The sequence below is a fragment of the Rhinoderma darwinii genome, chromosome 1, assembly GCF_050947455.1.
Source record: "Rhinoderma darwinii isolate aRhiDar2 chromosome 1, aRhiDar2.hap1, whole genome shotgun sequence".
NCBI lineage: Eukaryota > Metazoa > Chordata > Amphibia > Anura > Rhinodermatidae > Rhinoderma > Rhinoderma darwinii.
Genome location: NC_134687.1, coordinates 238,620,548 through 238,636,148, shown reverse-complemented (window position 1 = coordinate 238,636,148; position 15,601 = coordinate 238,620,548). Strand labels below are relative to the sequence as shown.

The following is a 15,601-nucleotide window of genomic DNA, read 5'->3' as shown; positions in this document are numbered from 1 at the left end:
TATCAATGCACAAGCGCAGGATTTTGTGTGCTGGGGGAAGGTGAGGAGCTGTCAATCAAAAGTAAGGAGGCGGGGTAAACTCAAAGGCTTGAGGAATGAAGATGACTTTTCATACAAAGTTTTGACACTTTTCTGCTCATTAGCATACGGTGTGGGAACACTAAAAAGCTGAATACTAAAGCTACAGAGCCGACTAAGACGACAATTATAGGTTATATAGAAATTATTTTTCACCCACTACCACCAGGTATTGCTGGTTTAATAGGTGAAGTGCTGGTGACAGGTTCCCTTTAAGGCTGTGCCTGATGTCAAGTTTGTTGACGGTTTCCAATAACAACCATAGGAAGTATAAATACAGCTGTTATAATACAGGCTGTAACTCGAGATCAGTAGAACAGTCATTTAACTTTTTATGTCCATAGAGAATTTCTCAGACAGAAAAAGCTGCTTATGCCTCGGTAAGGGTATGCTCACACTGCTTATTTTCGGCCGTTTTTTGGGCCGTAAATGGCTGAAAAATCGGAAGCAGAACGCCTCCAAACATCTGCCCATTGATTTCAATGGGGAAAACGGCGTTCTGTTTAGACGGGCCGTTTTTCTTCAGACGTTTTTGGAGCAGTTTTTCATTGACTCTATAGAAAAAACGGCCGTAAAAAACGCCACGAAAAATGCGAGCTGCTAAAAAGAAAAAAGGGCTGAAAATCAGGAGCAGTTTTCCCTTGTAAATCGCTCCGTATTTTCAGACATTTTTTAGTAAGCGTGTGCACATATCCTAAGAAATCAGAGGCATACAGAGGTATAGTATGGTCCTATTGACTTCTATTGGAGCCGTATTACAGCTAAAAACAATCTATTTTTACCACTTTGAGCGATTTTTAGCTTTATGCTAATGAGTTTCTTAATGCCCAAGTGGGCGTTGTACAGAGGAGTGCATGACGCTGACCAATCAGCGTCATGCACTTCTCTTCATTCATTTACACTGCACTAGCGATATAGTTATATCGCTATGTGCAGCCACATACACAAACACTAACATTACTGCAGTGTCCTGATAATGAATATACATCACTACCAGCCTGGATGTGATGTTTATTCAGAATCCTGACACTTCTGAATCTTTTCTGTGAGATTCCAGCAAGGCAAGCGTAATCTCGTTTGAAATGACAGGTTACATCGTAATCTCGCGAGATTACGTTTGCCTTGCTGTAAATCTCACAGAGACGCTACAGACGTGTCAGGATTCTGAATACACATCACGTCCAGGCTGGTAGTGATGTATATTCATTATCAGGACACTGCAGTAATGTTAGTGTTTGTGTATGTGGCTGCACATAGCGATATAACTAGATCGCTAGTGCAGTGTAAATGAATGAAGAGAAGTGCATGACGCTGATTGGTCTGAAGTAAAAACGCACACTTGGGCATTAAGAAACTCATTAACATAAAACTAAAAATTGCTCATAAAGTGGTAAAAATAGATAATTTTTCTAAATAAAAATAATTACTGTCACCTACATTATAGCGCCGATCTTCTTATATAGGAGATAGGGCACTTATAATGTGGTGACAGAGCCTCTTTAAATTTGCTTTCACAGTTAACTCTACTTGGCTCAACTTTATTGCAATGGTTGTAAAGGTTTGTAATTGTAGATGACCTACATTGTGCATGCCATGTCACTCACTGTGTGACTCGCAGTTTGCTGGGCATACTGATAAGGTGCATTTATCATGATGACTGAGGGTACAATCTCATGTAGCTGGCCACCGCGTGGTCATAAATCACTCGGATATGCTGTTTGTCTAAAAATCGTGTGGTCAAACAGCATTTTTACATGCCATTCATGAATAGACCCTTAATTTTGTTAACAGCATTCTTGGGGTATGTTCACACGCTTAACAAAAAACGACTGAAAATACGGAGCTGTTTTCAAGGGAATACAGCCTCTGATTTTCAGCCGTTTTTTACTGCCTTTTTGGAGCTGTATTTCTATTGAGTCAATGAAAAACTGCAGCGTAAAAAACGCCCCGTGGGAACGGAATGCCATTTTTCCCATTGAAATCAATGGGCAGCTGTTTGGAGGCGTTCAGCCCCCACATTTTTAGCCATTTAACTGCTGAAAATAGGTTGTGCGAACATACTCTTACTCGGAAACAGCATGACCACGTGGTTTTCAGCCGCATTGCAGCCGCTGCTACGTGGGACCTTGCCCTCAAATTCATGGACCACAGTAAATGTAAATTATACGTTTATCTGTTATGTCAATTATTTTACTCCTATGAATCTTTCAGGAATTGGACCTGTCCAGATAACAAAAATAAAGACTGAAAGGTTAAACTTTGCTGGAATCAGGACCGCCTCATTAGTTTGGAAAGTAAGTGTGAGCTTGACCTGATCTGTATATGAAAGCAAACAATAGTATCAATCTTGTCACAAAAGAGGGCAAACTAGAATTAGGTTATGCTAATCATTATTACTTTTTCATGTTATTTTTCCTAGAACAATCAAATTATTTAATAACACTGAGCTGCAGTAAAAGGCATAGCCACCCATACGGACAAGTCGCTCTGCTGGTGTTCCTTGGCCCATTCATTCTGCTGATTAGGCGGGGGGCCCACCCCACCTGATCAGCAGTAGAACAGCAATGTATACTATGGTTATTTAAACTTCCAGCCATTAAGCCGTTTCCAATAATTTTTTTTTGACATAAGGAGTCCAAGGTCTCATTCACACGACCGCATTGGTTGTGCGGCCTGCAAATCCAAGGGTCCGTAGTGGTCCATCGGACCGCAAAAAACCCTTGTTGTGCATCCGTGTTTCAATTGCGGAAAGTAAAATGACTTGTCCTGAGTTTTTGCGGTTCACAATTGCGGCCCCTGCACCGATCCGTGTAAATCACTGTCGTGTGCATGGGGCCATAGAAAAGAATGGGTTCGTAATTTATCCGCAAAAATGCGGCTAAATTGCGGCCACAAAAATACGTTCGTGTGCATCAGGCCTTGGGTAAATCAATACTCCTCGGTCTATTACCCTTTTCACAAATGCATGCACTCCAAATGGAGCTTCCAGTTTAATATAAATAAAGCTTAGTCCCTAGGGGAAAAAAAAGGTTTTTTAATATTCTAATATAATTTGTACTTCAATTCCTTACCGTTTTCAAGATCGGTATGCTGTCAGTGAATGGGAACATTATTGTTTGCATCTGCACTTCTCACAGCTGAGGGTTTGCTACAGTTATTCTCAGTCCATATAATACTTCATGAGCTAAAATATACAAGACTCCAGACTGAGGCCCCATGCACATGACCATAAAAACGCCCGTAATTACGGGCCCATAGACTTCTATTGGCCACAGGTACCTTCCCGTTTGCTTACGGGAAGGTGCCCGGGCCATTGAAAAATATAGAACATGTCCTATTTCAGGCCGTAATTACGGCACGGGCAGGCCCATAGAAGTCTATGGGGCTCCCGTAATTACGGGAGCGTTGCTAGGCGACGTCAGGGGATAGTCACTGTCCAGGGTGCTGAAAGAGTTAAACGATCAGTGCTGGATAAGGGGCTGCACTGATCGGCAGTAACTCTTTAAGCACTCTGGACAGTGACGACCGCTGGACAGTGTGCGGCGCTCACAATATAGATTTCGAATGTTTCCTTCAAAAACCCGCAACAAAAAAGTTAATACTTACCCAGAACACCCTGCTTCTTCCTCCAGTCCGGCCTCCTGGGATAACGTTTAATTTCATGTGACCGCTGCAGCGGTCACATGGACAGCCGCGTCCTCCAGAGAGGTCGGACTGGATGTCAAAAGAGGGACGCGTCACAAAGACAACGGCCGGGGGACGTATGAACTTCTTTTTCTTTCTATCGCTGCGTTCCGCTGCAGAAACTCTGCCCGAAAGGGCAGTCCCTTCTCTCTGTCCAGCACCGATAGAGAGAAGAGGCTGCCGATTAGTGCAGTGCAATATAGCAGAGAAAACGGGTCTGTAAATACGGGTGGAATACGGGTAACAAAGGACCCGTATTTACGGGAGAGAAAAAATACGGTCGTGTGCATGGGGCCTGATACATTTTACCTACACTGAAACATTGTAGCAAACGGAGGGCAGCATAGAAATTTGTGCTTTCGCTGTGTTTAGCTCACAGAGCATTGTCTAGACATGATATAATAATTGTATTAAACACTGCTGTAAGAAGTATTAGGTCTCAATTGGTTTTCAGCCTCTGGATGTAAACAATAATGTTTTCATATACTGTCAGCAAAAATCTGAAATGAATAAGCTTTATTTATAAAAAAACAGAAACCACCCTAAGCTCTTCCTGCCCTGCTTCGTATATCTATGGCGCTGGCGGCTGTACCTTACCAAAAAGCACCTTAAAGAGGCTCTGTCACCACATAATCTCGCAAGATCACACTGTGCTGAGTACAAATGGACATGTAAAGAGAAGTGTATGATGCTGACCAATCAGCGTCATACACTTCTCTCCATTCAACGCCCACTTGGTCAAAAGTTAAACGCCCAGTTGGGCATTAAACGAATTAGCATAAATCTAAAATTGCTCATAACTTGCTCAAAAACGATAGTTTTTCAAAATAAAACCCACTGTTCTCTACATTACAGCGCCAATCAGATTATGTAGGAGATGGGGCACTTATAATCTGGTGACAGAGCCTCTTTAAAATTATGCCTCAAAATTCCGTCATTGAGCGCCGCGGGCACAAATGCATCAAAATACGCTTTCTCTGCCTCCCATTGGTTTCAATGGGAGGTCAGAGACGTAAATGCCCGAAGATAGGGCATGTCGCTTCTTTTTCCCGTGAGACGGTTTTTCTGCTCGCAGGAAAAAACTCCTCCGCCTCCCATTGAAATCAATGGAAGGCATTTTCGGACTTTATTTGACGCGGTTTCCGCGTCAAAAAGCTCCGTGTGAACAGTGCCTAAATGTACAGTGCAGGAATGGTACAGCTTAGAAGTTGAGTCAGCGCTATCAGTAGCAGGTGTCAGCTGTAACAGCGGAGATTGAAGCAAACTCTGATCCAGGCTTTTTAACCCCTTAGATGCCGTGGTCAATAGCAACTGTGGCATCTAAACGATTAGACAGAAACGGGGCTCCCTCCGGCACTCAATTGGTGCCCCTGCGACGCACTCGCAGTGTGCAAATAGGTTGTCATGGCCCACATGTCTGCCATGTATATTTGCCTAGTAAAACATTGACCTGCAATAATATACTGCAATTACAGGAGTATTGCAGTATTAATACGATCAGAGGAAAGCACATTCATTTCCCCAATTTTTTTATAAAACAAAACTATTTCTTAGAGTGCAAATATAAAAAGTATACATATTTAGGATTGTTGCATTCGTAACAACCCATATAAGTAAGTTAAAATGTTATACCAAACTTCGTAAAAAAAAAAAAATAAAAAGACACACAAAAAAACAGCGGAATAGCTGTTTTTACCCATTAACCCTATTAAATTTTTTTATTAAAAGTTAATCAATGAGTTACATGAACCCCAGGGTAAATAGTACTTTAACCCCTTAATAACCGCCGATAAGCCTTTTCACGGCGGTCATTAGTGGGCTTCATTCTAAGGCGCCGCCATTCCACGGCGCTGCATTAGAATAAAGTAAACAGAGCAGAGAGCTGTCAAATCTCCCTGCTCTCAGCTGCCAGAGATAGCTGAGGGCTGGGGACATCCCTGCTCGACCGGGTGAGATCGATATTAGTATCGATCTCACCCGTTTAACCCTTCAGATGCGGTGCTCAATAGTGTGCACCGCATCTGAGTGGTTTTGGAGAGAGGGAGGGAGGGAGGCCCCTCTCTCCCCCACCCACACCCCGGGATCAGACCGCCGAGTGTCTGTGTCTCCGATAGCAGCCGGGGGCCTAATTAAGGCCCCCAGGTCTGCCTGTAGTGAATGCCTGCTAGGATATGCCAGAGACATGACCTAGCAGATGCCTGTCCGTTTTAAACGGACAGGCAGTAATACACTGCAATACGAAGTATTGCAGTGTATTATAATAGCGATCGGATGATCGCATATTAAAGTCCCCTAGTGGGACTAGTAAAAAACTTGAATAAATTTAATTAAAAAAAAGTGAAAAACCCACTTTTTCCCCTTACAAAAAGCTTTACTAATAAAAAAAACACAATAAAGCAAAAAAGTTACACATTTTGTATCGCCGCGTCCGTAATGACCCCGACTATAAAGCTGTTACATTATTTAACCCGCATGGTGAACGCCGTAAAAAATTAAATTAAAAACTATGGAAAAATTGCTGTTTTCTGTTAATCCTGACTTTAAAAAAATGTGATAAAAAGTGATCAAAAAGTCGCATCTACTCTCAAATGGTACCAATAAAAACGACAAGTTGTCCCGCAAAAAAAAAAAGCCCTCATACAACTGCATCGGCGGAACAATAAAATAATTATGATTCTTCAAATATGGAGACGCAAGAACAAATAATTTTGAAAAAAGCGTTTTTACTGTGTAAGTAGTAAAACATACAAAATCTATACAAATTTGGTATCTTTGCAATCGCAACAACCCGTTTAATAAAGTTATTGTGTTATTTATACCACACGGTAAACGAAGTAGATTTAGGGCGCAAAAAAAGTGTTGAAAATTCAGGTTTTCTTCTATTCCCCCCCCCAAAAAAAGTTAATGAATAAATTATATGTACCCCAAAATGGTGCTATAAAAAAGTACAACTGGTACCGCAAAAAACAAGACCTTCTACAGCTATGTCGACGCAAAAATAAAAAAGTTATAGCTCTTCGAATGTGACAATGGAAAAATTTAAAAAATGGCTTGGTCATTAGGGCCCAGAATGCAAGCAGGGGGAAGGGGTTTAAAAATATGACGACTCCTACAAAAAATAGACCTCATAAAGCTATGTTGATAAAAAAAAATTAAAGTTATGGCTCTCGAATTGTTGCTATGAAAAAAAAAATTTTAAATGAAAAATGCTTTTATGGTGCAAGTGTGTAAGTACTAAAATATAAAAAAACTGTACATATCTGGTATCGGTGTAAATGTAACAACCCGTCTAATAAAGTTAAATGTTATATATACTGTACAATGAACAGCGTGAACAAATTCTGAATAAAGCGTGATTCTGAATAAACATCACGTCCAGGCTGGTAGTGATGTATATTCATTATTAGGACACTGCAGTAATGTTAGTGTTAGTGTATGTGGCTGCACATAGCGATATAGCTATATCGGTATGTGCTGTCTAAATGAATGGAGAGAAGTGTATATGACTCATTGGTCAGCGTCATACACTCCTCTGTACAACGCCCACTTGGCCAAAAAGTAAAACACGCCCAGTTGTTCATTAAGAAACTCATTAGCATAAAGCTAATCTAGGTCATAACTCTGTCAAAAATGATTGTTTTTCTAAATAATAAAACACTGCTGTCACCTACATTACAGCGCCGATCACATCATGTACAATATGGAGCACTTATAATGTGGTGACAGAGCCTCTTTAAGCGGCTAAAGAGGCTGCCTAGGATTAGATAAAAGGGTTTGCCTTTTTCCAGAGCCACCTCTGTTCATGGGCTGAGTCTGATTTTACATCTCATCCCCTTTCTAGCGATAGTCTGGATAAGTGAACAGACACAGCCCCTGGACAGACACGGCGCTGTTTCTAGGGGAAAAGAAAAGCAGGCCATTTTATCTAATCCTGGACAACCACATTATATAGTCTCACAATAGTAACATAATTGATAAAGTAAAAAAATAAATGAAAAAAAATCGGTCCATCAAGTATAACCTTTTATCCTACCACGATGATCCAGAGGAAGGTAAAAACCACCATGAGGTTGATGCCAATTGCCTCATTAGGGGAAAAATTCCTCCCTGACTCCAAATATGGAAAACAGAATAAATCCCTGGATCAATGTCCTCTCCAGAATCTAATACTCATAACTTGTAATATTATATTTTTCAAGAAAGACATCAAAGCCCTTTTTGAACTTGAAGAATCAACCAACACAACATCCTGTGCCAGAGTTCCATAGTCCCACTGCTCTCCCAGTAAAGATTCCCTGTCTGAGAGGCCCCATGCACACAACCGTGCCCGTAATCACGGTCTGTGATTACGGGTACAGCCGGCTGCTGACGGCCGCGTATAGCCACCCACATTTGCGGCCCATGCTCCCATATAAAATATGGATGCACGGTCCGTTAAAAACAAAAAATAGGACATTTTCTATTTTTTACGGAGCCTTTCTACGGCCCGGACACCTACCAGTAAATATACGTGAAGGTGTCCATCGGCTATAGAAATGAATGGGTCTGTAATTACGGACCGTAATTAGGGACGAAATCTACGGTCATGTGCATGGGGCCTGATGGTGGTGAAACCTTTTTTTTCCCTCTAGACGCAGAGGATGCCCCCTTGTCCTTGTTACAGGCCTAGATGTAAAAAGAACATTAGAAAGATCTCTGTACTGTCCAATTATATATTTTCAAAACCACAAAAAAGGCCATACTCACTAGGTAGGTGGGTGGGTGAAAACCCGTTCCCATCAGGACGCAGACGGGTCAAAGAATGCTGCAGAAGGAGTGTGCATTAAGTAGTGATAGCCCCTCCCACTAGTCTTGAGGGGAGTGGCGGACTAAGTGCTCAAAGGTGTGCGATAAATGAGTGTCAGTGTAGTGCTAGGGTGTGAATGGATGGTAAAAAATAAATATGTATGCATGAAAGTGTGTAATAATGTAATAAAAATAAATAAATAAATAAATAAATAAATGTGATGAATAGGGGTCAGTGCTGTGAATAGTACATGGGGTGTCAGTACTATGTGTAATACGTGGAGGGATAATGTGCTGGTCGTCAGGCATGGCGTATCTTGCCGAATAACAGCCTATTTGTAACGCCGCTAGTGTTAGCTAAAGCGGGCTGCTCTGCATGTTTCATGGATATTTCTTACTACGTATACTACACTTTTTTTCAGGACGCAGCCGGGTCTTATATGCTGGGAGGGCATGATGTGCTGGCGTTTGGTTTGGAAACTCCCCTCAAGACTAGTGGGAGGGGCTATCACTACTTAATGCACACTCCTTCTGCAGCATTCTTTGACCCGTCTGCGTCCTGATGGGAACGGGTTTTCACCCACCCACCTACCTAGTGAGTATGGCCTTTTTTGTGGTTTTGATGATCTTTATGTCCCATTTTTTCTGTTTGTGTTTCCAATTATATATTTGTACATTGTAATTAGATCCCCCCCATAGCCGTCTTTTTTTCTAAACTGAATAGCCCCAAGTTTGATAACCTTTCTTTGTATTGAAATCCATCCATTCCTTGAATGCATGATTTAAAGAGTCTCTGTCACCAGATTTTGCAACCCCTATCTGCTATTGCAGCAGATAGGCGCTGCAATGTAGATTACAGTAACGTTTTTATTTTTAAAAAACGAGCATTTTTGGCCAAGTTATGACCATTTTCGTATTTATGCAAATTAGGCTTGCAAAAGTACAACTGGGCGTGTTGAAAAGTAAAAGTACAACTGGGCGTGTATTATGTGCGTACATCGGGGCGTGTTTACTACTTTTACTAGCTGGGCGTTCTGATAAGTATCATCCACTTCTCTTCACAACGCCCAGCTTCTGGCAGTGCAGACACAGCCGTGTTCTCCAGAGATCACGCTGTGTCGTCACTCACAGGTCCTGCATCGTTCAGACGAGCGAGGACACATCGGCACCAGAGGCTACAGATGATTTTGCAGCAGCATCGGCGTTTGCAGGTAAGTCGATGTAGCTGCTTACCTGCAAATGCTGATGCTGCTGCAGAATCAACTGTAGCCTCTGGTGCCGACACGATGCAGGACCTGTGAGTGACGTCACAGATCTGCACTGCCAGAAGCTGGGCGTTCTGAAGAGAAGTGGATGTTACTTCTCGTCAGAAAGCCCAGCTAGTAAAAGTAGTAAACACGCCCCGATGTACATACACAATACACGCCCAGTTGTACTTTTACTTTTCAACACGCCCAGTTGTACTTTTGCAAGCCTCATTTGCATAAATACGAAAATGGTCATAACTTGGCCAAAAATGCTCGTTTTTTAAAAATAAAAACGTTACTGTAATCTACATTGCAGCGCCTATCTGCTGCAATAGCAGATAGGGGTTGCAAAATCTGGTGACAGAGCCTCTTTAACTTTCGGATTCAGCAAATTGGCACCTGTAAAATTAATTGCTATTAGCACATGTAATGGTGACCTTATTATCTAAATCTGATATAAAATCCAGTCACTCTCTTGTAGCAAATTAATAATACTTAAAATATATGTATAAGCAAACCGCCTTTATCATGTCCGAAACTGAAGAAGTAGCTGAAAATGTAATTTATGAACAATTGTTAAAATGGTTCCTACTTTAAATTTACAGCCCAGTACTAAAGAAGAAGGAATTATGAATTACCATATAAATGTTACTTTTCTCCCTTGCCCCGGTGTAACCACATATCATTCAACAAGAGACAACTGGTTTAACGCGAGCGTATCTGGAGCAGCTTATAATGTCTCGGTCATGGCTTCTAATGAAGCTCAAACTGCTTCTCCGAGGTCCACAGTTATTGAAGAAGACTGGGCAGGTATGTTGAGTGAAAAGTTGTTTTCTGCGTGCCAGGAAATCTCCAACATAATATTTGTACTTCCATAGCCTGAATTGTTAGACTAGAGGTAGGTACCCCTACATTTGATGAAGGTCATCCAAACCCTCCATTTTCAGTAGGACCAGCCAACCTTCTAATGTGTATGGAGGTGTCCCAACTCTCTCCTGACTGCAGATGTCGGGGAAAGAAGGATTGGGAGCGTTAAATCGTTGCGAAGGGCCTGTCCACATCAGCGTCGGGCTTCCGTTCATGGGTTCCATTTGACCTTTCCGTCGGAAGAACCGATGAACGGAAAGCCAAACAAAAACTATATCTTCCATTTGCTTTACCATTGATTTCAATGTTAATGCTTCCATTGCAGTTGGCTTCCGTTCCTTAAGGTTTCCATTTTTTTAGCGGAAACAATAGCGTATTCAACTACGCTATTGTATTGAAAATTTTTCAAAACGGAAACCTACGGAAAGCAACTGCAACAGAAGCATTACCATTTAAATCAATAGTAATGCAAACGAAAGCAATGGTTTCCTTTTGGCTTTCCGTTCAACGGTACCTCCGACTGAAAGGTCAAACGGAACCTATGAACGGAAGCCCAACGCTGATGTGAACAGGCCCTAATTGTTAATTGTTGGATTGTTGAAATAAGTCGCTGGCAGAGGAGTCTGGCAGCAGTGTATTCCCCTATCTTCACGCCAGGCGTTCATGTATGTGGGAAGTTGGGAGAAATAACTGTCTGCCAAACGATAACTAGGATATGCCATTCCTTTCTGATCGGTGGGGTCCCGACCTGCTTTAGCGCTGCATCCGTATCAATTTTTCTTATAGACCGCAGCACTCTGCCGACTGGCTTTGCAGGCAACTGCTGCACAGCTTCAATGACTTGAATAGGGCTGTGCTGCAGTTCCCTGCTCAACTGGTGTGTGAGAGCGCTGATGTGCAGGGAAAATAAGTGAATGTTCCCTCTTCATTCTCCGGATTGGTGGGGGTTCCAGAGGTCATACCCCCACAGATCAGAAAGTGATGGCATATCATAGCTATATACAATCACTTAGGGTTCGCGCACAGAACAGTTTTCTTCAGTGTCCTATCCGTTTTTGTTTTTTTTCTAATATCATACTGAACCGTTCATTCTTATGGCGTAATGCACACATCCATTTTTTATTTTTATTTTTTTGCGGATTCGTGTGTCCGTTCCACAAATTATAAAACCGGTCCTATACTTGTATGGATTTTTGGTCAATCTCACCCACTCTATTGTATGGGTCTGTAAAAAAACAAAACAGAAACTGACAACACACGGAAGCCACAAGGATCCGTGCTTTGCGGTATTTGTGTGCATGATGCCTTAATGAAATCGGAATAACCCTTTAAGTGATATACTGAACAATGTTCGCAAACAGCCGACAAGAAAACGGCTTAAGGATGGGAATAGGGTGGAAGACTAACAAGCACCGGGCCCTATTGTCTTGTGATGTTGGGTGTAAATTAATTTAAGTGAATGGGGTTGACATTCAATACCACACAGAACCTGTGGACAGGTGTGGCACTATTTTTGGGAAAAAAAAATTCCAGCCATGTTTTCCTAATCCTGTACAACCCTTTTAAAGTGTCACATATTTAGTTCTGGAATTGTCTACAATTGACTTGGATTAATTCGTAATAAGTTGAGACCTTGCAAAAATCAAACACCATTGGATCAACTAAAAAGGTGCCTAAACTTTTGCACGTAACTAATTTCATGTGAAAATGTGCTTGTTCTGTGGAAGGGTACATTTGCGCTTCTATAAATAATACATTATGCTTTATATTTTCAGCAATACCTTTTGAAAATGTAACATTATCTGGAAATAATTTAACAATTAAATGGAAAAGGAAGAACGCAGGTAAATCATCATATTGCATTGCGTGGAAACCCAGCGAGATGAAGAGCGTTATCTTTAGCAAACTTGTGGAAAATCTAAACAGCAATAACGTAACCATACTTACAGGTGAGACCTTTATGATAATAGATTAGAGGGATAAACAATAGAGTGTAGCGGACTTATACTGTGCAATGAAAAGATGGGTTCTCTCGCTGTGATTGACTGCCAGGGAGATTTAAGAGAGGAAGGGGGAGAAGTTTTTGTGTTACCAGGTGACAGATAAATTAGCTCTTACAGTTACTGAATATCTGGGTATGTTCACATGCATTGTTTTCAGGCGTAATTCGGGTGTTTTACGCCTCGAATTACGTCTGAAAAGACTGCTCCATTACGCCTGCAAACATCTGCCCATTGCTCGCAATGCGTTTTATGATCTGTTCAGACGAGGTGTATTTTACGCTTCGCTGTCAAAAGAGAGCGCGTAAAGACTCCCGCGTCAAAGAAGTGCATGTCACTTCTGTGGACGTTTTTGGAACCGTTTTTCATTGACCATTGAAAAACAGCTCCAATTACGTCCGTAATGGACGCCGAGAAAAACGTGAGAGCATGCAAAAACGTCTGAAATTCAGACGTAATTTGTTAAGATGTGTGACCATACCCTCAGGCTTCAGGAGCACAGGTACGTCTGCCTTTTTTGCTGAAGGTGCACCGTATTAATTTCTATTTTTATTCTTGTATCGTTTTTTTAGGGTTTCTTACATTTAATTTTTGTGGCAAGGTCTTGTGGTGCTTTTTTTTGTAAAAATATTACACTAATAATATGGTAAATAGAGTATTCGTTCAAATTGATCTAAGAAAATACTGCCTGAAAGAACGATTAAAATTAAACAATTACTCGCATATATGTTAAAAATACATTCACTGGTATCCGGCTAAGGCAATTTTACTCAGACTGACAAGAGCACAGGAATAGAAGAGAGCAGAAACTCAATATCCGTCAATTGAAAGCAACACTGCTCTAGTTAACAAACATTGTCTAGCTAAGAAATGACCACTATATTATCTCACTGTCAAACAATGCGTGTCCCTACGCGTTTCAACACCCAGTTTAGTTAAAGGGCGCTTCCTCGGGTCACAGACAAAAATAGAATTGAGTGTAACCGGGCAGTACTATTGTGTACTGTTAGACATAACCCGGTTTACAAATATCACTTTAGAGTGTTATTGCCGGACCGCACTAAAAAGTGCTGTATCGTGTGTCCCGGGGTGCAAACGACACTGGTATTTGGCCGCAAATAGTGGCAATTTCTCAGCTAGAACATATTTGTTAACTAGATCAGGGTTGCTTTTGCTTTCAATTGATGGATATTGAGCTTCTGCTATCTTCTATTCTGTGCTCTAGTCAGTCTGAGTAAAATGGTCTTGGCCTGATACCAGTGATTTTGGCATTTAGCCCATTTTTAACATATATAACAGAAAAGTTTTCATTTTAATCATTCTTTCAGGCAGTATTTTGTTCATTTTTGTATATGTAAAAATTGCTTTATATGATCCCAAAATAGAAAAGAGCCTCATTTTTTTAAATCTGACGTGTTCCTTTATGTGGTAATAACTTTGGAATGCTTTTACCTATCCAAGCGATTCTGACAATTGTTTTCTCGTGACATATTGGACTTTGTCAGAGGTCAAATTGTTTTGATACATTCATTGCTTATTTGTGAAAAACACCAAAATTTAGAGAAAAATTGCAAAAAATTGCATTTTTCTAAGTTTAAATATATCGGCTTGTGAGACAGTAATAGCACACAAAATAGTAACTAACATTTCCCATATGTCTACTTTATGTTGGCATACTTTTTTTTGAATATCCTTATTTTTCTAGGAAGTAACAAGGCTTATAAGTTTAGCAGAAATTTCGCACATTTTCAAGAAAGTTTCAACACCTATTTTTTTTTTTAGGGACCAATTCAGGCCTGAAGTGTCTTTGAGGGGCCTATATATTATAAACTCCCATAAACCACCCCATTTTAAAAACTGTACCCCTCAATGTATTCAAAACCGCATTAGAACGTTTCTTAACCCTTTTAGGCGTTTCACATGAATTAAAGAAATGTGCAGGGGAAATTTACAAATTTCCTTATTTTTGCAGAAATTCTATTTTAATCCATTTCTTTCTGTGACACAGAAGGTTTTACCAGGGAAACAGAAATCCGTATTTATTGCCCAGATTCCGCAGGTTTTAGAAATATCCCACTTTTGGCTGTAGTGTGCCAATGGACTGAAACACAGTTCTCAGAAGCAAAGGAGCACCTACAGGATTTTGGGGCCTCTTTTTTTTTTTTATTAGATGAAATTCTAGGCACCATGCCAGGTTTGAAGAGGTCTTGTGGTGCCAAAACAAAAGAAACACCACAATAAAGGCCACATTTAGCTGCACCCCACAAGGAATTTATCTAGGGGTGTAGTGAGAATTTTGACCCCACAGGTTTTTCATAGATTTTATTTGAATTTTGCCATGAAAATGAAAAATTGAGATTTTTTTTTTTCCCATTAAGATGTTGATTTAGCTAAAAAAAATAAAAAAATTTCCACAAGTAATAAAGGAGAAAAAACCCTCAGGGTACGGAAATACCCCATATATGGTCATAAACTGCTATTTGGGCACACGGTAGGAAAGGGAAAAAGCGCCATTTGGCTTTTTGAGAGCAGATTTTCCTAGATTACAAACGCGATATTGTCTCGAGAAACCAAAGCGCATAAGGTACAAGTACCATGGTAACTCTCCAAATGTTACTCCATTTAGAAAACTAAACCCCTTGAGGAATTAATCTAGGGGTGTAGTGAGCACTTTGACCCCACTGGTGTGTCATAGATTTTATTAGAATTGGGCAGTCAAAATAAAAAATGTAATATTTTTTTTTTTTTTTTCAATATGTCTCGGCTTTAGCTTAAATTTTTTTTTTCTTTTTCTCAACAAATAAAGGAGAAACAGAACCCCAAAATTTGTAAAGCAACTTCTCCAGAGTATGGAAATACACCATATATGGTCATAACCTGCTGTTTGGGCACACTGCAGGGCTCAGAAGGGGAAAAAGTGCCTTTTGGAGTGCAGATTTT

At 40.6% G+C, this 15,601-nt stretch overlaps 1 protein-coding gene across 1 annotated transcript in view; it reads left to right on the top strand.

Moving 5' to 3' along the window:
* Positions 1–15,601, top strand: part of IL12RB1 (interleukin 12 receptor subunit beta 1) — a 157,874-nt gene that overhangs the window by 86,696 nt on the left and 55,577 nt on the right. Inside the window, exons 7-9 of the mRNA XM_075851155.1 lie at positions 2,290–2,372; positions 10,400–10,604; positions 12,437–12,610. Coding sequence (XP_075707270.1) covers positions 2,290–2,372; positions 10,400–10,604; positions 12,437–12,610 — 462 coding nt within the window. The remainder of the gene's footprint in view (positions 1–2,289; positions 2,373–10,399; positions 10,605–12,436; positions 12,611–15,601) is intronic.